General features: G+C 37.9%; 1 protein-coding gene across 1 annotated transcript in view; it reads right to left on the bottom strand.

Moving 5' to 3' along the window:
• The window catches only part of LOC143254339 (uncharacterized), a 41,173-nt gene extending 27,960 nt beyond the window's left edge, over positions 1-13,213 (bottom strand). Inside the window, exon 1 of the mRNA XM_076509373.1 lies at positions 10,712-13,213. Coding sequence (XP_076365488.1) covers positions 10,712-11,506 — 795 coding nt within the window. The 5' untranslated portion in view covers positions 11,507-13,213. The remainder of the gene's footprint in view (positions 1-10,711) is intronic.
• Between the last annotated feature and the right edge of the window lie 9,452 nt (positions 13,214-22,665).

Below are 22,665 nucleotides of genomic sequence, written 5' to 3'. Positions count from 1 at the left end.
TCACACAGCTCTATGTTACTACTTACAGTTAACAAGTCTGGTTTGAAAAGTTGTTTTCACACAGCTCTATGTTACTACTTACAGTTAACAAGTCTGGTTTGAAAAGTTGTTTTCACACAGCTCTATGTTACTACTTACAGTTAACAAGTCTGGTTTGAAAAGTTGTTTTCACACAGCTCTATGTTACTACTTACAGTTAACAAATCTGGTTTGAAAAGTTGTTTTCACACAGCTCTATGTTACTACTTACAGTTAACAAATCTGGTTTGAAAAGTTGTTTTCACACAGCTCTATGTTACTACTTACAGTTAACAAGTCTGGTTTGAAAAGTTGTTTTCACACAGCTCTATGTTACTACTTACAGTTAACAAATCTGGTTTGAAAAGTTGTTTTCACACAGCTCTATGTTACTACTTACAGTTAACAAGTCTGGTTTGAAAAGTTGTTTTCACACAGCACTAGGCTACTATATACAGTTAACAAATCTGGTTAATTCTTGATTGTGAAGCTTGACACAGCCTGGCGGTTAGAGCGCGTGTTCGAATATTCCCAACATAGAACGTGTTTACCCTTTCAGCTGTGGGAGTGTTATAACGTTCGGTCAATCCCACTATTCGTTGGTAAAAGAGTAGCCCAAGAACTGGCGGTGGGTGATGCTGACTAACTTCCTTCCCTCTAGTTTATCGCTGTTAAATTAGGAACTGCTAACGCAGTTAGTCTTCAAATAACTTTGCGCGAAATTCAAAACCGAATTAACATATCTTTAAACTTAACAGTGTCTTTTTCTTTATTCTCCCTTTGTTCAAATGGTCTCCAAATAACTTTGCGCGAAATTCGAAAACAAACAAACATATCCTCAATAATGTCTTTTCTCTCCCTCTGTTTGGTCATTACAACTGTTGTGAGGGTTTTCACCAATATCTTACTGAACTAAACAGGAATTTTATATCTTACACTTTCAACCTAAGAGCAATCAAAACGCACAACACCATGCTGGCTCTGCTGGCACGAAGCCCTCCAGGGGTTCACGAAACGCTAGGATTAATATTCACCATCTTACCACTTGTTCCTTAAATCTCGTATCTCAACAACGAAGCGGGTCAGAGATTATATTTTTTTAATTTCTTTTATAACCGTCATAAGAATGCAGGGTATATCTGTTTTTGTGCGAATATTTATCTGTTTATTCGACCTCAGGGTTCAGTGCTAACATACCTGGTAAAACCATATTACAATTAAAAAAAAAAAAGCTGACCGAACACCACAGAGCCCCCTGGTGCGAGTTTATTACTTTTTTTACTTTATTACATTTATTCTAACTTAGTGAAGTGTTATTCTACAAAAAGCTTGGGTGATGGTAAAGTTTTGTCAGATGAAAATATCCATTAATTTAAGCCAGGCTTACATTCTAAAGTTTTTCTAAATACTAAATATGTAAACGTAACTTCAAGAGGGCGATAACAAAAAAAAAAAAAGGTTTTGTTTTAAACCATTTGCTACACAATGGGCTATCTGTGCTCTGCCCATCACGGGTTTCGAAACCTGGTTTTTAGCGTTGTAAGTCCGCAGACATACCGCTGAGCCACTAGGGGACGAAAGAAAGAAAAATCATGATTACGGCACTTTCGTTTAAAGCTTACAAATACAGGGTGTTCGGAAAGTCACTGTGCACTTATATATTTATTAACATACAAAACTGCACAGTGACTTTCCGAACACCCTGTAGATTTTTGTCAATTTAACGAAGATGTGAAAGGACACTTTAGGTCACCAAGAAGTGTATCCCAACTAAATTAATTCTTTGTTTACAATCCGTAATAATTTATAAACATCTCACAAATAAACTGAAATATATGACTATTCAAATCTATTTAAATTTCGGGTACGCATCTCCCACCAGTTAGCACACCAACACGTTCACTACTTCTTTAAATTTATCTCAGTTAATTAATTGGCATAAATACTGCACCAGTTGCTGTTATTAAAATGGTGCCAACTAGTGGCGTGCATGGCGTTTTTAAACATTATTGTAACAGTATAGAGTTTATCTTGATACAGTTACACGAACGTAGTAAGATACTAATTATTGAAAACAACAACTATAATATGGAACTCAGCCTTACAAACTTTGTTGATGCTGTTTCTAACTGATGTGGGTTTGGTTTTGAATTTCGCGCAGAGCTACTCAAGGGCTATCTGCGCTAGTCGTCCCTAATTTAGTAGTGTAAGACAAGAGGGAAGGCAGTTATTTATCATAACCCCCCGCCAACTCTTGGGCTACTCTTTTACTAACGAATAGTAGGACTGGCCATCACATTATAACGCCCCCACGGCTGAGAGGGGGAGCATGTTTGGTGTGAGGGGGATTCGAACCTGCGACCCTCAGATTAGAAGTCCGGTGCCTTAACCACTTGTCTATTCTCTGCTGGTTTTAAGTGTACGAGCGTTTTGACTTTGGCCTTTTTATATGCAGTTTCTATCCAACAGGTTACAAAGACCTGATTAGATGTATATGTTTAATGAATAAACGTAAAGCTGAGATTGTTTGTTTGTAGTTAAGCACAAAGCTACACAATAGACTATCTGTGCTCTTCCCACCACTTTTATCAAAACCCGCTCTCCAGCGTTTTTATAAATATAAAAAAAAAACTAAAATGGAGGTATATAAAATCGTGTCTCATTTATTTGTCACCGCTTTGGCTGTTTGATGAAATGTTAACATTCAGACTAATGTGTATACTTAAGATTTATTACAGAGAATGTGCGATCTATATGACAGTCTGACAGGGGATTATCGCCTTGACAAAACTGATTACTGTGATAGTCACTGTAATCACGGCAGTAGTTGTTTCCCCCTCCTCAGAAAATTAGAGAACCTGATAATAAAGTAACATTTTTACACATTTACTCTCTGTACTGTATATTTAGATTAAAATCCAGTTCAAGGCAACATCGGATTACATCTTCCTTACAGAAACATTCAAGAGCCTCGTTAGGCTTAGCGATACATAAGCTGTTTTCGCTGTGTGAACTGAAGAATATTGTATGTAAATAATAAATCACAGCAACATTACCGATATGATTAAAGCGTTTTAGTAATTTTCCTTTAAACTAGAATGTGGCCAGGGGTCGATTTTATCCCCACATATGAAGTAAAACAAAATAGAGTAAAATTACAATATAATTAAATTGAAAGAGTAATTTACGTGATATTTAACTACAGTCACCAGACTGTAATTATGGCTACAATTACCCGTCTTCAGCTTAATTACAAATGTCCTTGAGAAAAAGACTGGCGTGCTTAACCGGGTTAGAAAACATTACTTGAGTTTATAACTGTCCTTGAAGAGAGGTGTTCGGTTGAAATAAAATAACACAACAATTATCTTCTGTTTTAAAATATAGCCACAAGAGGGCCTACGCGTAGATTCTTTGTAAATTTTGAAATCTAGAAAATTAACATACTCGTCAAATGTTCCTTTAAATTTTCTCACAATAGTATCCGTTCTTTTTCACATCGCAATTTAAACCTCCACTTTTCAAATAATCAAGACACGAAGTAATAGTGTGCACACATTGTGAATATGAGAATCCATGGTTTGTATTTCGTTGCTGCAGGCCCGGCATGGCCAAGCGCGTAAGGTGTGCGACTCGTAATCCGAGGGTCGCGGGTTCGCGCCCGCGTCGTGCTAAACATGCTCGCCCTCCCAGCCGTGGGGGTGTATAATGTGACGGTCAATCCCACTATTCGTTGGTAAAAGAGTAGCCCAAGAGTTGGCGGAGGGTGGTGATGACTAGTTGTCTTCTAAATTATGGACGGCTAGCACAGATAGCCCTCGAGTAGCTTTGTGCGAAATTCCAAAAAACCAAACCAAACCAATCGTTGCTGCAAGATCGCGTCTTACACTTTGGAACTATGGAAATTAATTTTAAAAGCGTCATTCAAATCCCCTATTCCTTTGAAGTAGTTCATAGGTTGACACGTGGTGCTGTTGATTAGTTGCTTACACAACAGTCTATCATTTCCAAAATAGCGACAGTTAGCTTTGCTCAAATATCGGAACCGAACCAAAAAAAGTTTGTTTGTTTTTTGAACTTCGCGCAAAGCTACACGAGGGCTATCTGCGCTAGCAGTCCCTAATTTGGTAGTGTAAGACTAGAGAAGGCAGCTAATCATCAACACCCACCGCCAACTCTTGGCCTACTATATATAACAGGATCGCGGGTTCGAATCCCCGTCACACCAAACATGCCCGTCCTTTCAGCCTTGGGGACGTTATAATGTAAAAGTCAATCCCCCTTTTCGTTGGTAAAAGAGTAGCCCAAGAGTTGGCGGTGAGTGGTGATAACTAGCTGCCTTCACTCTAGTCTTACACTACTAAATTAAGGACTGCTAGCGCAGATAGCCCTTGAGTAGCTTTGCGTGAAATTCAAAACAAACAAACCAGCTAACCTGCGAAGTTCGTGAACTGTTTTCCTGTTTTACGAAAATGTTTGAGATGTTGAACATGTTGTTTCCGTTATTGACGTCTCTTGTAACGTCTTATCTGTTCACTGATCTGTCTACTTAAGCGTTTTCTTATTGTTTAAAAAACAATAACCGACCGTTTTAATATGGGGTGTGAAAAAACGTAGCCTACAAAAGAAAAGGTCCCTGAAACGTAGCAAAAATATTGGAAAACAATACAACCTTACAACTTACCGACACAGTGTCTAACTGAGGCGTTAACTGGGAAAACTCTCTGTTAATATAATGTACTACACGCAGTGGTAACGAATAATAAAGACTATGCTAAGAGGCGTATTTGAATTGTTTGAGGTGGAACTACAGAACACATTGGGCAGAATGCAGTGCCGGATCAAGACGGTCCTAAGCCCTACCAGTAGTATAAGTTAAACGAAAGATTAACTCTTAAGGAAAATGTTCATGGACCCGTAGTTTTGCAGGACCTAGGCACTGTGCTTATTGTGCCTAATAAATAATCGGGCCCTGGCAGAATGAATGGAAATACCACATAGAAGATGAAAATAGAAACTGACCACAACTCTGCGAGATATATTTTTGGGAAGCTTGTTTTATAATACATTTCAACTTTCGATATTCGTGCAAAGCTACGCAAACGCTGGCGATGCAGAAGTGTATGAGCTGGCATTTGGGACGGACCTAATGGGTTTGTGTAGGAGGCTGTGGAAAACTGGCTTCGTTAGAAAACTATTAGCAATTGGCTTCCTACAAAACCTCTTAAATGTTTACTTTCTCCTTATAAGACAGACAAATACTCAAACATACCACAACGTGTGTTTTACATATTTTGAAAAGACATACGGGCTTTAGGTTTAACGTATAATTAGGGTATTGAATCATAAATATAATAGGATGTTTCTTTAGTGTTGATTTCATATCGTGTTTTTATTATTATTGGCACTCCACCAGCTTCTAATAACACTCCCTTAAAGTTGCGGCCCGGCATGGCCAAGTGTGTTAAGGCGTTCGACTCATAATCTGAGGATTGCGGGTTCGAATCCCGGTCGCACCAAACATGCTCGCCCTCTCAGACGTGGGGGCGCTATAATGTTACAATCAATCCCACTATTCGTTGGTAAATGAGTAGCCCAAGAGTTGGCGGTGGGTGGTGATGACTAGCTGTCTTCCCTCTAGTCTTACACTGTTAACTTAGGGACGGCTAGTGCAAATAGCTCTTGAGTAGCTTTGTGCGAAATTCAAAAACAAAACAAAAGAAACAAACCCTTAAAGTTTGCTCTTCCCTCTAATTTCTTTACAAGATCAGATTTCTCAGAAGTAATCAGAATCTGATATTATACACGAAATGGAGGGGTTAAAATAACAATCGATACTTGCGCATGTATTGAAACATTTAGTTATCTGTGCTCTGTTTACTGCGGGGATCGATCTATAGATTGTAGCGTTGTAACTCCGTAAACTTTCCGTAAATTGTATTTGTATTGTAATTTCTTTTATAATAATCCATGAATGGAAGCAGAAAAAGAATAATGTTATGATACAATAACCGTATTACCATATATGTCATTTCCAGTACTGACGAGAGCTTTCGCATAATACCAGAGATCATCTGTTCGACTGGAATAAGCCAGATATATTAGTGGTCTAGGCGTTGTATATGTCAAGTATATTATAAATTTTAATGAACACCAAATCTTACGGTATGAACCAGATTAAGTACATAACTGCACTAATTATTGATTTAAGTCATTTGCAATTGGACTTTTAAGGTAAGAATTAGTTTGACTGGTTGCTTTGGTTTCTGACGCTAACTATTCCAAATTTAGTAGTAAAATATTAGAGAAAAGGCACCTAGTAATCACTACCTACTGTCAACTCTTGGGATACTCTTTTACCAACGAATAGTGGGATTGACTGTATTTGTAACGTCCCCACGGCTGAAAGGGCGTCTGGTGTGACGGGAATTCCAACACACGAACGCCCTAACCACCAGCCATGCCGGGCCATGTAACAATTAGAGACATAAAATTATATATAGCTATTAACTAGCTGGTTTACCTGTATCCTGAACGGAACTTCAGAATTAGTGAAAGGTTATCTTAGGACACGAAAAATTCATTCCACTTTACGTAATTGTAAAAACGTTACAACGCCCATAAAAACTACAAAACAGAATATGTAAAACCACAAATTTGCACATATCTCCTCATAGACCCAAACAAACGTTCGTCCTTAAATTTGGTGAAGATTCAACAACAAAGAGGCGAACTAGTGGTAAAAATCATCCATAAAAACCGCAAAACTGAACATTTGTATACACCCCCCACAAAGACCTGATGGACATCCGTACCACTTTGGGTGAAGATCCATCCGCGTCCTGCGAAATAGTTACATGGACAGACAGTACTATTATATTTATACAGGTTTGCAGTTGATTATTAAAATTATTTATGCCACCTAAAATTGTTTTTACCACTGTGTGTTTGTCAACAGCATTTCTCAAAAACGGCTAAATGAAATTGGACACAACTTGAGATGCCATTGGACTATGATCCAACTTAGAAGTGATTAGTTTTTTTGAGGATCAAAGTTAAAAGTCAGGGTCACGAAAATGAAAAAAAAAAAATCCGTATCTGTTACCATAGGGACAGACTTTTCACTCTGTTTTTGCTTTATAACTCACTGAAAAACATTGATGGAGTTTTGATGAAACTTGGTGGACCTATGCAGAATACTATTTCTTACTGTCCTACCAAAAATGGACCGTGACCGTTAATAACGACGGACACATTCTGGTATTTTTGAGAGCCAAACATGGTCAACTCTGCTTGTCGGTGGTATGCGCTCTACTGAATATGTCCCTCTAGTTGTTATTTTATTTAAATTAACTTTATTATCAAGTACAATAACCGGAAGACTAGCAAGCTAACCTTGTTCTCTGAGCGAGTCATATAACCACAGCGTCAACGGCAGGAAACCTAAGGAGAATATGTTACAGTATGTCAGCCACACTGAAAATGCCTTATCCGGCGCTGACGAGACTTTTCGCACAGTGCCGGGTTTTAATGAGATACGACAGGCATAGTAGTTGTTTTTTTTCTGCTATATATGTGCATATATGTCATGAATTTTAATGATAAATAACTGTTATAGCTCGCAATCATATTAAGCAAGTGTTTGTTTTGAATTTCGCGCAAAGCTGCTCGAGGGCTATCTGCGTTAGGCGTCCCTAATTTAGCAGTGTAAGACGAGAGGGAAGGCAGCTAGTCATCACCACCGACCGCCAACTCTTGGACTACTCTTTTACCAACGAGTAGTGGGATTGACCGTCATAATATAACGCTCCCACGCCTGAAAAGGCGATCGTATTTAGTGCGACGGGGACTCGAACCCGCGACCCTCAGATTATGAGTCATTAAGGAAGTGAATTTCAATCATTATCAACATTACTTTTTGTTTGTTTGGAATTAAACACAAAGCTACACAATGGGCTATATGTGATCTACCCACCACGGGTATCAAAACCCGTTTTCTAGCAGGGTGAGTCCGCAGACATACTGCTTTGTCACTGGTTGGCTTCTTTAGGTCAAAACCACATTTTATATTCATTTTTTTTATAGCAATGCCACGTTGGGTTATCTGTGGTGTTTACCGAGGAGAATTGGACCCTGGATTTTAGCGTCATAAATCCCTAAACTTATTGCTGTCCCATTGTGGAACTTTAGAAAGAGAGAATTTAAGAATCCCAGTTAAAAACAAGTTCAGAACGTCAGTTGATGAAAGCTCTAAACGTTGCCAGTAGGTAGATATTACTCATCGAAAAAGAACTATATTCAAATTTGTTTTTGAAATAATAATAATTTAAAAATAAAAATACAACCTACTGCTTTATCAACACGACCAAATTGGGAGAAAGTCCATTAAAAATGGAAATGATCCTCGAGAGAAAATTTACAAACGTATAAATTGTATAGTCTAGTCTCTCTGGTGTTTGGGTATATTTGTGTGTATACCTGGGAGGGTCAGGTACACTCGACCTCTTCCTCCTTCCATAACTTTGTTGGAGTGGCCAGATTGATATATATTTCAATTTAAATACAGAATGGCTGGAGTAATACCATAAATTTAGTCTGGTCCTTTTCAGGACAATGTCCATTTATAATGTTCTTGATTTTTTAAAAATTATTATTACTTTTATTATTTAATAAGTCTAGAACGTAGGCGGCCTGTTTTATTTTATCTATATTCTAATACTACTATTATTATTTTAAATGATTTTGTCTTAAAGATCTAATGTATAGATTTAACGGGGGAAAGGTGTTTAGGTCTCTCTTCATCATATGTGTCTAGTTCGCATAACAACTCATTTTTTCGACAATTTTTATCAAAATATTTTATTGTACTATGTAGAAGTCTATCTGGTATTGTTTGTGTATTTGAGTATTATGCATGAACTTTGATGAAATGATTTTAGGTATTCTGTATGCTGATGTAATTAGTGTATTCTGTAATGTTTGGAGTTTGGTTTGAATTTGTTTTACACTTACATTAATCCATGCAGGAGCTGCATAGTCTATTACAGGTCTAATGTATGTTTTGTATATTTTAATGATGTTTTCTGGTGTTGTTCCTTAGTTTTTACCAGTTAGACTCCTAGCATAGTTTATTCTTCGCCAAATATTACTTTTTATGTTATTTACATGTTTTATCCATGTAAGTTTCAAATCATATGTTAATCCTAAAACTTTTGCAGATGTAGCAGTCTGAAGGCGTTTCCCATTCATATAGATTTGGGGTTGAACTTTTTTGATATTTCGTAGATTTTGAAAATATTACTAGTTGCGTCTTCGCTGTATTTATTTTGATTCTATATTTTTCACAATATTCACATAACATATTTAGTTGTGGTTGTAAGTTGGCGGCTGCTATTTCTGGTGTAGGGGCACTTTTCCAAATTGCTACATCATCAGCGAACTAAGACGCGTAGCCATGGTTTGGATCTTTTAGTGGCATATTACTTACATACATGATGAAGAGAATAGAGCTAACTACCCCTTTTTGAGGGACTCCAGCTTCTGGAGTGAAGAACTCCGAGAAAGTTCCCTCTACGTTTACTCTACATTTTCTATTTGCCAAAAAGTTTGATGACCAGCGAATAATTCCTCGCGGTAGTCCCATTTCATACATACGGAACCGAAGACCATTATGCCATACAGTGTCGAATGCTTTCTCGATATCGAGGAATTCTTTATTATTAAAGATGTTTATTATTGTTTCAGTTAGCCTAATTAAGTGATCTGTTGTTTGTCTAAATTTTCTAAATCCGTTTTGCTCTTCTGGTAATTTTGCATTATTCTCCAAAAATCTGGAGAGTCTATTGCTCATTATTCTTTCGAGAAATAAATTGTATAAATGGTTTGTTTGTTTGTTTGTTTTTGAATTTCGCGCAAAGCTACACGAGTGTAAGCCTAGAGGGAGGCAGCCACCACCAATTGTTGGAGCTATTCTTTTACCAACGAATAGTGGGATTGATCATCACTTTATAACGGCCACACGGCTGAATGGGCGAACATGTTTGGTATGTTATGGATTCGAACCCGTGACCCTCAGATTACGAGTCAGGCGCCCCTAACTACTTGGCCATGCCGGGTTTATAGGTCAATTAGTTTCTAATGAAAAAAAAATGTTCTTATATATCGAATCTGTGTAACAATATTTTTTCTGCACCAGAATATCGGTCCGTCTTTATAAGAAAACCACACACGCCTAAATGTGGAATATGACTACGTTTATAATATAATAAGTTCACAATGGCCGATATTTGTAAAATAAAACTAAGATGAAAAATATCTTTTGCCCTAAGGTTCATTTTGGTACTGTTTTCAAGAGCTTTTGATAATGGGGCCACTTCTAGCCCTGAAATCACTTAGAACGGTTTTAATTAATTAATTTAAATCATTTTGTCCAGAAAACTATAATATTAACGGCTACTAAACCTATACGAGTAGATACCTTCTAATATTCAGCAATTAAAGGTTAAATTCACTTTGATGTAATTCAAGACAAAGTTCACACTGATAACGATCACATTAACATTATAACATTGTAGGCTGCTTTGGTGGTTTAACTCTTCGAACAATGAAAAATCGACTCATGAAAGAGAACAATATATATATGTGTACATTTAGGGGTGAGTAGCAGTGTGGGCTCAAATGAATTAGAACTTACCAGGAAAGGCAGATGGTTAGTTAAGTAGCACACCGAAGAAATAACAGCTACTGCTGTCCAACGGAAGTCAGAGCTGGGTTCTGGACTGTACTGTCGACGGTACTTCTGGCGACCAGCGCCATGTAGAGGCCGGGTGCTTCCACTGGAGCTACTGGTGACGCTGCTACCACTGACTGTTCCCGTGACACAATCGGTTCCTAGTGTCGGCGTGGAGAAATGTAGTCTGCGGTGTCGAGCGCGACAACGGTGCAACTCCACCTTGAAGCAACACGTCAGCACTGTAATCAACAGAACTCCATGGAGGCATATGTTGAAAATGGAGAATCTGCGATCCCATCTCAGAGGATGCACAGAGCAATCGTCCTGCTCCGGAGAGCGAGCGAAGACAGCCGCCACGCCGACAAACACCGATATAACAGCCAACACTGCTATATGGTATCGAATCTGATTTCTTCGGACACTGAAGCGATACTTATACGGCCAGCGAACGGTTAGGGATCTGTCCACAACTAGAGAAGTTAACGTAGCAATCTGAAAGGTACGAGTGGCAGATAAACCCCACAGAATAAAACTGCAAGGGGGTCCAGACCGCGGATTGACCAAGCTTAAAACAGCGAAGCCAAAAGCGAAAAAGGCGGTAATTGACTCTTGAGTACCAATTGCTAACAGAAATAGGTCCACAGTTCGCCAACACCGTCTGTACGTGTGGAAGACGTACACAGTCCACAAAGACAAAACAGCCATCAGGGGCGCGCAAGTCGATGCTGCTAACCAACTGTACGATACAAGCTCCATAACGATGGGAAAGGTGAATATTTCAGTTCTTTTCCTACTGTACCATCGATTTTCTGAATCTTATTCTGTATCTAAACATTAAGAACAAGTTGACGAATCCGATTGCAGAGATTAGTGAATTAACCATTAAACAGAAGCAAATAAACAAACAAAACAGATAGTTGCCCTATGTTATAACACGTTGAGCCGACGTAAAGAGTCCTACATCATCACCTCTAGAAAATCTGTGCACATCAGACTAAAAGGTCTTGTTCTAACAGACACACATATGTTTACATCGTTACCAAGTTTCCAACTGAAGTCTGCGAAACACTGAGTCAAAGTGAAGCTATACCGAGTTTACAGGCCTCGTTGCAGATATTTTAACTTCGGCTGCCGCTAGCTGGCGTGATTACCGAGCCGACTGGTGCTTCGGGGTCACTCCCGTCCCTGGAAAATGATGGTCTATATAGAAAAGAAACAAAACAGGAAACTTGGCTAGTCATGGACCACTTACAGCAAGCCTTTTTTATTATTAAAAATGTATCCCTCCTCACTTCCTCTGACTAAAAGGTTTCTTGTTTTCAGCACTTCCGTGAAGTTAATGTTGATAAAGGGATTAACAGTTCACCTGCGTAAGGATGCAAAGGTCTAACGATTTTTTCAATTCACCTGTGTAAGGATGCAATGGTCTGACGATTTTCAAAGAGCGGTATGTAAAAGAAGCTGCTCTGTGACAAAAATATCACACCAAAGATGGCGCTGCACGTGAACAATAAAAAACCCGAACTTTCCAGTAGCGAAATGCAAGGCCTAAAAACAAAACAAAACAACCAAACACACAAAAACAAATGTGTTTCCCTCAACATCCACCATATAAATCGCTTACTGACACGGTAATTAAGTGCAAGAAACAATGTGTTTCTTGCAATGAAGGTCGATTTTATCGAAATGTTTGGAATGAGCAATTCTTATTTAAAACTTGTGCAATTATTAATGTGACTACATAATTGATGGGGATATAACCTCTAGAATACACGGATTACTAAGAAAAATTATTATGATAGGTTATTCTACGCAACCCCCCGCAAGAGACAATATTTTGTTGTTCTTAAGAACTGGCTGTTATAGCGGAAATATGTGACCGTGAAGTGTCTTTTGTTAGGTCGTTGTTTTTTTTTTTACACCCTAATGGTATATCCTCCACAACTTCTTACTTCACGATCTAATCCGCGGACAGAAAATACTGTCGAAGCGTAGCTTCAATGAATATCAAATCACTGTCCGGCATGGCTAAGTGGGTTAACGCGTTCGACTCGTAATCTGAGGGTCGCGGATTCGAATCCCCGTCGCAACAAACATGCTCGTCATTTCAGCCGTGGGAACATTATAATGTGACGGTTAATCCCACTATTCGTTGGTAAAAGAGTAGCCCAAGAATTGGCGGTGGATGGTGATGACTAGCTGCTTTCCCTCTAGTCTTATACTGCTAAATTAGGGACGGCTAGCGCAGGTAACCCTCGTGTAGCTTTGCGCCAAATTCAAAAACAAACAAACAATGCCAAATCTTCCTCAACGGGCATCGATAGAAATATTAAACACTAATTTATATTTCTAAGTTCTCATGTGAAAAACACGCTGTCAGGGAAACACAACATTAGCTTCATCCGAGTGCGTTAACGGTTGGAGTCTTAGAGAACGTTTTACGGCGCATTTCATGCCACCCAACGGAAACCTTGGTTTGAAAACTTAAAGCTCACCCGTCAAATAGATAGTCTGCGGATCACGTGACTCGTTTGGCAAGCTGAGCCACCAGTTTTTTAGCCTCTAGTCACGTGAGCCCTCATGGAGAAAAGTGATTCGTTTCTGTTTTTTGTCTTTTTCCTGTTTGCACCAATAACTAGAATTAAAGTGAATTGAAAAGTTGAATCTCGAAATTAGGCAGCTACTGGAAAATTTTGATACATCTTATAAATGGTTGTTTTTATGAGTTTTGTAAACTTTTGTTTGTTTCACCCCACCCCCAGAGGCACAGCAGAATTTCTGCGGATTTATAACGCTACAAATCGGGTTTCGATACCCGTAGTGGGCAAAGCACAGATAGCCCATTGTGTAGCTTTGTGCTTAACTTCAAACATACAAACTTTTGTTTGTTTCACCTCCAAGTAGCACAGCGAAATGTCTGCGGATTTACAACACCAGAAACTAGTTTTCGATACCCGTGGTGGGCAGAGCACAGATAGCCCGTTTTGTAGTTTTGTGCTCAACTACAAACGTTTCTTTGTTTCAGAGTTTCCTCTCCTCCATAGGGCTCATTTACGCTAAAAATTAAATTTTTAAACCCATAGTGGGCATACCACAGATAGCCCATTGTGAAGCTTTATACCTAACTTCTTTAAAAAAAAAAGTTTCAGAATCTTCACGCAAAGCTACTAATGATGACAAACACGGTTGTGAAAGCGAAAGACGTTTTATTTACACGAGTAGAACGTTTCGCAATACATTTATTATACCATCAGCGATGTGCGAAAACTGGGCGTATTGGTACATATATATATCAGCAAATTAAGTAAAATTCGAATGATATTTGAGAACATGAAGTTTGACATAAAAAAAGGTTTGTTTGTTTGCTTTAGACTCTAAAATTTAGAAGCAAGATCACACTGGGCTATTTTCTGCGATTAAACCCAGGATTTTGGCGTAGTAAGTCAGTAGACTTACCGCACTCCAACTGAGAACAACAGTTTGAAGTGAATTAAACAATACGGTAAAGTCATCAATATTAATTTGATTGTTTGTTTGTTTATTTGTAATTAAGCACAAAGCGACACAATGGGCGGCCTGTGCTCTGTCCAACACGAGTATTGAAACCCGGATTGTAAGTCGGCAGACATACATGCCACTGTGTCACTAGGGGGCCGACATTAATTTGAAATGAACTGTAAGACTAACACGGTTATAGTTTTAATATACAAACTGAAAAATAACATTCCGTTAGTTACAATTTAGGACACACGGAATACTGATTGGTGATTGTCTTTATAATAATGAGGACAGTTTTAGTTGGAAGGATATTTCTTGGTTATTTAGATCAGGGCAGTCTTCCATAATGATAAAAGGCTTACCTACCTTAAGTACACCCAACCGTAATGATGGTGAAGCTATTAGTAGATATATTATGACCTGTGGTTTCTTCGAGTGATCTAACTGCTGAATGTTTTACTCGGTGATAATTACTTCTACGAATTTTTGCCCCAAATGTTGAGGTGATAGACTAGAGGAAAGACAGCTAGTAAAAAAAACCACTGACCACCAACTTTCGGACTACTCTTTCTGATGGAATAACGATTCTACGAATTGTTGCCCCAAATTTTGAGTTGATAAAGTAGCGGAAAGGCAATTACTAAACACCACTCACCGCCAACTTCCGGGATACTCTTTATGATCAAATAATGGTGTTTAACCGTTATACTTGTAACACACCAGTGGCTCAAAATGCTTGTTGTTTTTGGAATTTCGCACAAAGCTACTCGAGGGCTATCTGTGCTAGCCGTCCCTAATTTAGCAGTGTAAGACTAGAGGGAAGGCAGCTAGTCATCACCACCCACAGCCAACTCTTGGGCTACTCTTTTACCAACGAATAGTGGGATTGACCGTAACATTATACGTCCCCACGGCTGGGAGGGCGAGCATGTTTAGCACGACACGGGCGCAAACCCACGACCCTCGGATTACGAGTCGCACGCCTTACGCGCTCGGCCATGCCAGGCCAGGCTCAAAATGCAAAATTCGTTTTTACGGCAACGAACTGTAAACTCTGAACTCTTAGATTGACAGTTGGAGCACGATTACCGAATTATGAACAGATGTAATAAGTTTACGAATACCGTTTCAACTTAATAATTCTGAATTTATTTTTTTAAGAAAATATACACAAATAACTTGTGCAAGACAAAACGTGGAATGTAGTGCAGTATACAGACTATACTAATAATATGAGTATTTTATTCGCATTGTATAATATACACATAAGAACAGTCCCCCGCTGGTACAGCGGTAAGTCTACGGATTTAAAACGCTAAATCAAGGGGTTCGATTCTCCTCGGTGAACTCAGCAGAGAGCCCGATGTGGGTTTGCAATGAGAATATGAGTGATTTATTCACACTGTACAAAATACACATAAGAATATGAGTGATTTATTCACACTGTACAAAATACACATAAGAATATGAGTGATTTATTCACACTGTACAAAATACACATAAGAATATGAGTGATTTATTCACACTATACAAAATACACACAGGAATATGAGTGATTTATTCACACTATACAAAATACACACAGGAATATGAGTGATTTAGTTGCATTATACAAAATACACATAAGAATATGAGTGATTTAGTCGTACTATACAAAATACACATAAGAATATGAGTGATTTATTCGCACTATACAAAATACACATAAGAATATGAGTGATTTATTCACACTATACAAAATACACAAAAATATGAGTGATTTCTTCACACCATACAAAATACACTTAAGAATATGAGTGATTTGTTCACACTATACAAAATACACAAAAGAATGAGTGATTTATTCGCACCATACAAAATATACTAAATAATATGAATGATTTATTCACACTGTACAAAATACACTCAAGAATATGAGTGATTTATTCACATTTTACAAAATGCACATAAGAATACGAGTGATTTGTTCACACTATACAAAATACACAAAAGAATGAGTGATTTATTCGCACCATACAAAATATACTAAATAATATGAATGATTTATTCACACTGTACAAAATACACTCAAGAATATGAGTGATTTATTCACATTTTACAAAATGCACATAAGAATACGAGTGATTTATTTGCGCTGTAAAGAAATACTTGTCACTTTAAACACAAGTATTTAAGAATATGAAGGCCAATAATTGCAGACACATTACACGAAAGCATTTAAATGTTGTAATTGAATTAAACGTAGCCTATTCACAGAAATCGAATACTGTTATCACAGTGCGAAAACATAGAATACAACAGTAAGCACATTTTTACTGTAATCACCCTGAGTCGAAATACTACGCATGTTAATCCCGAGACAGTTATTGAGAGTAACGCAAGTTTGCAATAAAATTAGAAGTTTTAATTGTTTATATGTATGGTACTTTGAAATACCTTTTATTGGAACATTAATCCTATTTTTATATAGGGATTGTTTGTTTTTGAATTTCGCGCAAAGCTACACGAAGGCTATCTGCGCTAGCCGTCCCTAATTTAGCAGTATACAACTAGAGGAAAGACAGCTGTTCATCACTACCAACCGCCAACTCTTGGGCTACTTTTTGTTTTTAAACCAACGAATCGTGGGATTGACCGTCACATTATAACGTCCCCACGACTGAAAGAGCGAGCATGTTTGGTGTGACGGGGGCTCGAACCAGCGACCCTCGGATTACGAGACGAGTGCTGTATCCACATTACCATGCCGGGCCATTTATATAGGAGTTTGAACAATTTGCAGAATTAACACTACCATTTTTTTTCTGTGAATTATGTAGCCGGATAGGCCTAATAAAACATTAAATATAATTACATAGATTAGGCTTCAAATTCATAATAATTTTGCAGTTATTTGCAAAGTAATTTTAACTTCACTCGCCCTAACGAAATTTTATAAAAAGTTATACGCAAATATTTCTGTTGACTAGTCAATGTAACACAACATTGTTCGTGGCTTTCCATCTAGATAATAAAGATAATTATTTTGAAAGAGCTAATAGAACAATTCGTTTTTGTTTTGTTTTTGTTCTCCGTTACGGTTATTGAAAACAATTGCTAATAAAGAATGTAAACAAATAGAATAATGCTGTTCCGGCAAGTTCCCGCAAGACTGGTTGGCGCTGACCCACTCACAATGTTAAGCCTAATTTATTGCTTGTTATACATTTTGGCGTTACTGTAGTCCTGTTTGATTAAAACTCAAGCTTCAAAGTATAGAGTAACGTATTTTCTGTTTTGTGAAGTTACGAGCAAAGAAACAAATTTGCTAACGATTTTTATTCTTAGTAATTTAGTAACGTTATTATTCCGCATTATCCTTATATTAGCATGAACTGCACCGACCTGTAATCGCTCAGTTGCGGATTTTATTTACAATTTAGTCTGCTCTATACAATAGAATAAGTTAGTTTTTGTTTGTTTGTTTTTGAATTTCGCGCAAAGCTACACGAGAGCTATCTGCGCTAGTCATCCCTAATCTAGCAGTGTAAGACTAGAAGAGAAGCAGCTAGTCATCACCACCCACCGCCAACTCTTGGGCTACTCTTTTATCAACGAATAGTGGGATTGACCATCACATTATAATGTCTCCACGGCTGAAAGGGCGAGCACGTTTTGTGTGACGGGGATTTGAACGCCTTAACCCACCTGGCCATGCCGGGCCTTAGTATAAGTTACTAAACTGAGTGGAATCTACAGTTTGTCATATTGTTTATTATAAGACTACAATGAGTGACGAATATAATTATTTCAACCTCATATTATCAGCAGGACTGAGAGTGAGAACGCTCGTGGCTGCCTTCACGTGCGATATAAAGCAGAAACGGAATAGTAGGATCTGACTGTCACCCCTGTAATGCACCCCATGAAAATCCACAGTCGAGCATAATGATCCACACCCTGCCCTTAAAATTAGAATAATTTAAGTATTTAGTAAAATCAGGTTAAATATAACGGATATATATATATATACACACACACATATATATAGAGAGAATATTCCGTATTTCTTTTATATTATTTTCAGTGGCTCAGCGAAAACCCTTAAGGCTTAAAACATTAGAAACAAGGTGTCAGTACACGTGGCAGGCACATCAGAAATAGCCCACCTGATAGTTTTGAACTAAGGGTTTCTATATTAATTGTTCTGTAAGTCACAACACTGTTGATTAGTTCAATGTTCCCTCCATTTTTTTTCGGGTAGAGAAAAAATAAATAAGTAACACACACACAAAAAACAATTTTTTATTCTGGGTTCTATGATTAGCAAGTTATTGTATTGGTTTACGAAATTTTAACTGTTCAACTGTTAGAATAAGCAAAATATAAAAGTTTGGTTCTACTTGGGACAAAAACAAATTACTAATAATAATATAATCACTAAAATGACAAACTGAAACTCAAGGCCAAATTTCGTCTTGGATGAGAAAAAGAAATCCGTCTCTGGCAAACTAGTTTCCACGTTGACTTGAGTTTAAAACATCGATTAAGTTGTTGTTTTTTTATGTAAATTGGATTCTACGAAGACTCTAGTTTGACCTTCAAATCTGCAATCAAACCATTTTGTTAACGCTCGAAAGCCATGAAACTATAGCAACTCAATTACAACTTTAAGAAGGACAACCTGTTCAAACCACAAAGTTGTTCTAGACAGGTTTTGCTAATGCCATCTCGCGGATATATTTGTTAAGAAATAAATAAATATTTGAATGCTCTTTCCGGCTTCTCAGCCACAAGGATCTAAAGAAGTAACACTGAAATAAGTATGAATAATAAATTCTCTAAGTTTCTCGGGTCCTCCTGTCAGTAAGTTTCGAGTGTGTTTCTTAATATATTATTATGGAATTATAGGAACTTAAGAGTGAAACCGATTTCTAAAGAAAAACTCTTTAAGAATAGTTGATCAGTTAACCTTTGATAACTGTTACGTAAAGCATTCTATACATCAACATTACTTATTTCAATCTACATGTGGGGCCTGGCATGGCCTAGCGCGTTAAGGCGTTCGCTTTGTAATCTGAGGGTCGCGGGTTCGCGCCTGAGTCGCGCCAAACATGCTCGCCCTCCCAGCCGTGGGGGCGTTATAATGTGACGGTCAATCCCACTATTCGTTGGTAAAAGAGTAGCCCAAGAGTTGGCGGTGGGTGGTGATGACTAGCTGCCTTCCCTCTAGTCTTACACTGCTAAATTAGGGACGGCTAGCACAGATAGCCCTCGAGTAGCTTTGTGCGAAATTCAAAAAACAAAAAACAAACAATCAATCTACATGTATTATTTCATTAGTATCAAGATCCAATTACATATATTGTCATAATGGTGAAATTATATATACCATTCATTTTATGTGCACCTTCCAATAAAACTTCTGTTAATGTCCCTCACTACTTTAGCTTGTTGTATTTCTACAGTAGAACAACCAGAGCTGTGGTTATGCTTTTTTTTTTTTTTTTTTTTTTACTTAACACAGCTACTGACATTAGGTTAAACACTAATTCTTTAATAGTCACTACACAAAACTATCATATATATCATCAATTGTGTTTGATTAGTTTCAAAATAGTTGCGGTCTAAATGTATTTCAGGATGGCTAGCATGGGTATTAACACTTTTACTAATAAGTTTGGTTTGGTTTGTTTCGAATTTCGCGCAAAGCTACTCGAGGGCTATCTGCGCCAGCCGTCCCTAATTTAGTAGTGTAAGACTAGAGGAAAGGCAGCTAATTATCACCACCCCCCGCTAACTCTTGTGCTGTTCTTTTACCAACGAATAGTAGGATTGACTGTAACTTTATAACACCCTATGGCTGAAAGGGCTAGTATGTTTGGTGTGTTGGGGATTCAAACCCGCGACAAGTTAGCAGTGTAAGACCAGATGGAAGGCAGTTAGTCATCACTACCCACCGCCAACACTTGTGTTACTCTTTAATTAAAGAATAATGGGATTAACTGTAAATTTATAACACTCACATGGCTGATAGGTCGAGCAGAGCATGTTTGGTGTGATGGTTATTCGAGCTCGTGACAATCAGATAACGAGTCGAGAGCCTTAAAGACCTGGCCATACCGGATCTAGCAAAATTTTTCATTTATTACTTATTAATAACGAATTTAAATCTCATATAATTTGGAACACTTACAACTCTTCAACTTGTATCGTTAAATCACTAGGCATAGCAAAACTTGCGATGTTTTTAAGTTTCTTCCATGAATATTTCACTAACACTTGGTTTCGTCTTCGTGTTTTTTCGTGAGAACGTAAGTTGGATTTTGTAAGACTCCATTTAAGTTTTAGAATTGGTCGCGGCAATTTTCTTGCTCCTCCTGTTTCATGATAACTATGGTTAACTAAGAAGTTTATTTTGTATCCGAGTGCTGAAGGAAAACACATATTTCCTGTGTATAATCCACTATAGTCTCCGTATCGCACGTGCACAGGTACTTGAAACGTGTATTTAAACCACTTTCTATGAGGTACGCCTGCTACAAGGGTAAAGATTGGTCTTAAATGTTATCTACCGATGGAGAAAAATATAAAATATGCAATGTAAGTAAGGGAACGTGAGGATGAATCTGACTTTACTTGACTGATGGGTTTGGTTTTGGTTTTGTTTTGAATTTCGCGCAATGGGTGTTCCCAGTTTAGAAGTGTTCAGTTGTAAGCTCTAACATTCGACACGGGAAAATGACGGTTGGGTGAGTACCGTGTGGAGATACAGATTAAAACAAGTTATCTGTTTAACAGAATCGGTCACTCGCCTTAACACGTCTTATTTATTTACACATTTGAATTATTTCTTGCAACATGTGTACAGCAGCAAGTCTGAGGGCTTACTGTGCTAAAAAAAAATTTGAGTTTTTTGCTTCCTGCGGCGTACTCAACTTAGATGGCTCATTGTACAACAAAAACAAACCTTAAAAACACACCAGATGTTTAGAAACATTGCACTTTTTTAAAAAAAATAATAATAATAACGTTTATTACTGTTTGAAAACGCTCAAATGTGTCTTGTTTTTGCTTGTTTGGTTAAGAGCAAAATCACATTGGACTATTTGCAGTGTTCACAGCGGAGAATTGAACTGCGTATTTTAGCAATGTGAGTGCGCAGACTTACCGATATTCCCCCAAAGGATTCAAATCAGAGGACATAACCGTATAGAAGTGATTTTTCAGAACTGGTTATCTCGATTTCCACAACCATCGTTGACCCTTAAACAAACAGTAGAATAGCTTAATAGCTATAAGTACTAGAGAGAAGTACTTTAGAGCGTGGTTTACTGCTTTGCAAGTCTACAGGCTATATCTTGAGTCTCTGGCTGATTCACAAACTCAGAAGAAATCAGATAGATACTCATTTTTACTTTGATATTTTTAAAATGAACATATTAACTGGTTTTTGTTGTTTTTTGGTCCATTCCATGTTAAGTAAATATACCACAATCAAATTCATGCCTCATTGTATTGAATGACGTTTGAACAAAGTACAATTAGTGAAGAAAATGGAGACCTGTGGTTACTACGTTGCATTGTACTATACCTTACTACGCTATGCTAAACTAAACTATATAATATATTACAGATACTAATATCATGCAGCCCGGCAAGACCAGGTGATTAGAGCACTCGACTCGTAATCTGAGAGTCGCAAGTTCGAATCCCAGTCGCACTAAACATGCTCGCCCTTTCAACCGTGGGGGCGTTATAATGTGACGGTCAATCCCACTATTCGTTGGAAAAAGAGTAGCACCAAGAGTTGGCGGTGGGTGGTGATGACTAGCTGCCTTCCCTCTAGTCTTACACTGCTAAATTAGGGACGGCTAGCACAGATAGCCCTCGTACAGCTTCGCGCGAAATTCAAAAACAAACCAAACCAATCTTCTTTTGTTTATGTAGGCCCGGCATGGCCTAGCGCGTTAAGGCGTGCGCTTCGTAATCTGAGGGTCGCGAGTTCGCGTCCGAGTCGCGCTAAACATGCTCGCCCTCCCAGCCGTGGGGGTGTATAATGTGACGATCAATCTCACTATTCGTTGGTAAAAGAGTAGCCCAAAAGTTGGCGGTGGGTGGTGATGACTAGCTGCCTTCCCTCTAGTCTTACACTACTAAATTAGGGACGGCTAGCACAGATAGCCCTCGAGTAGCTTTGTGCGAAATTCCAAAAACCAAACCAAACCAAACTTGTTTATGTAATAGGATTGAATAATAATAATAGTTGAATAATAATAATATGCTTGTTGATTGATTATATAATTCGTTTTCACACAGGTGGTGAGTTCTAGCGAAGACGACTGCCAAAAGTATCTGGATATTCCCTAATGGAGTGGAAGGATACCTATAATGATGATTTAAAAATGAATTGCTTGTTTGTTTGTTTTGGAATTTCG

The sequence above is a fragment of the Tachypleus tridentatus genome, chromosome 6 (assembly GCF_004210375.1).
Source record: "Tachypleus tridentatus isolate NWPU-2018 chromosome 6, ASM421037v1, whole genome shotgun sequence".
Lineage (NCBI taxonomy): Eukaryota > Metazoa > Arthropoda > Merostomata > Xiphosura > Limulidae > Tachypleus > Tachypleus tridentatus.
Note: the sequence above shows the minus strand (reverse complement) of the source record. Positions and strands in the feature narration are given on the sequence as shown.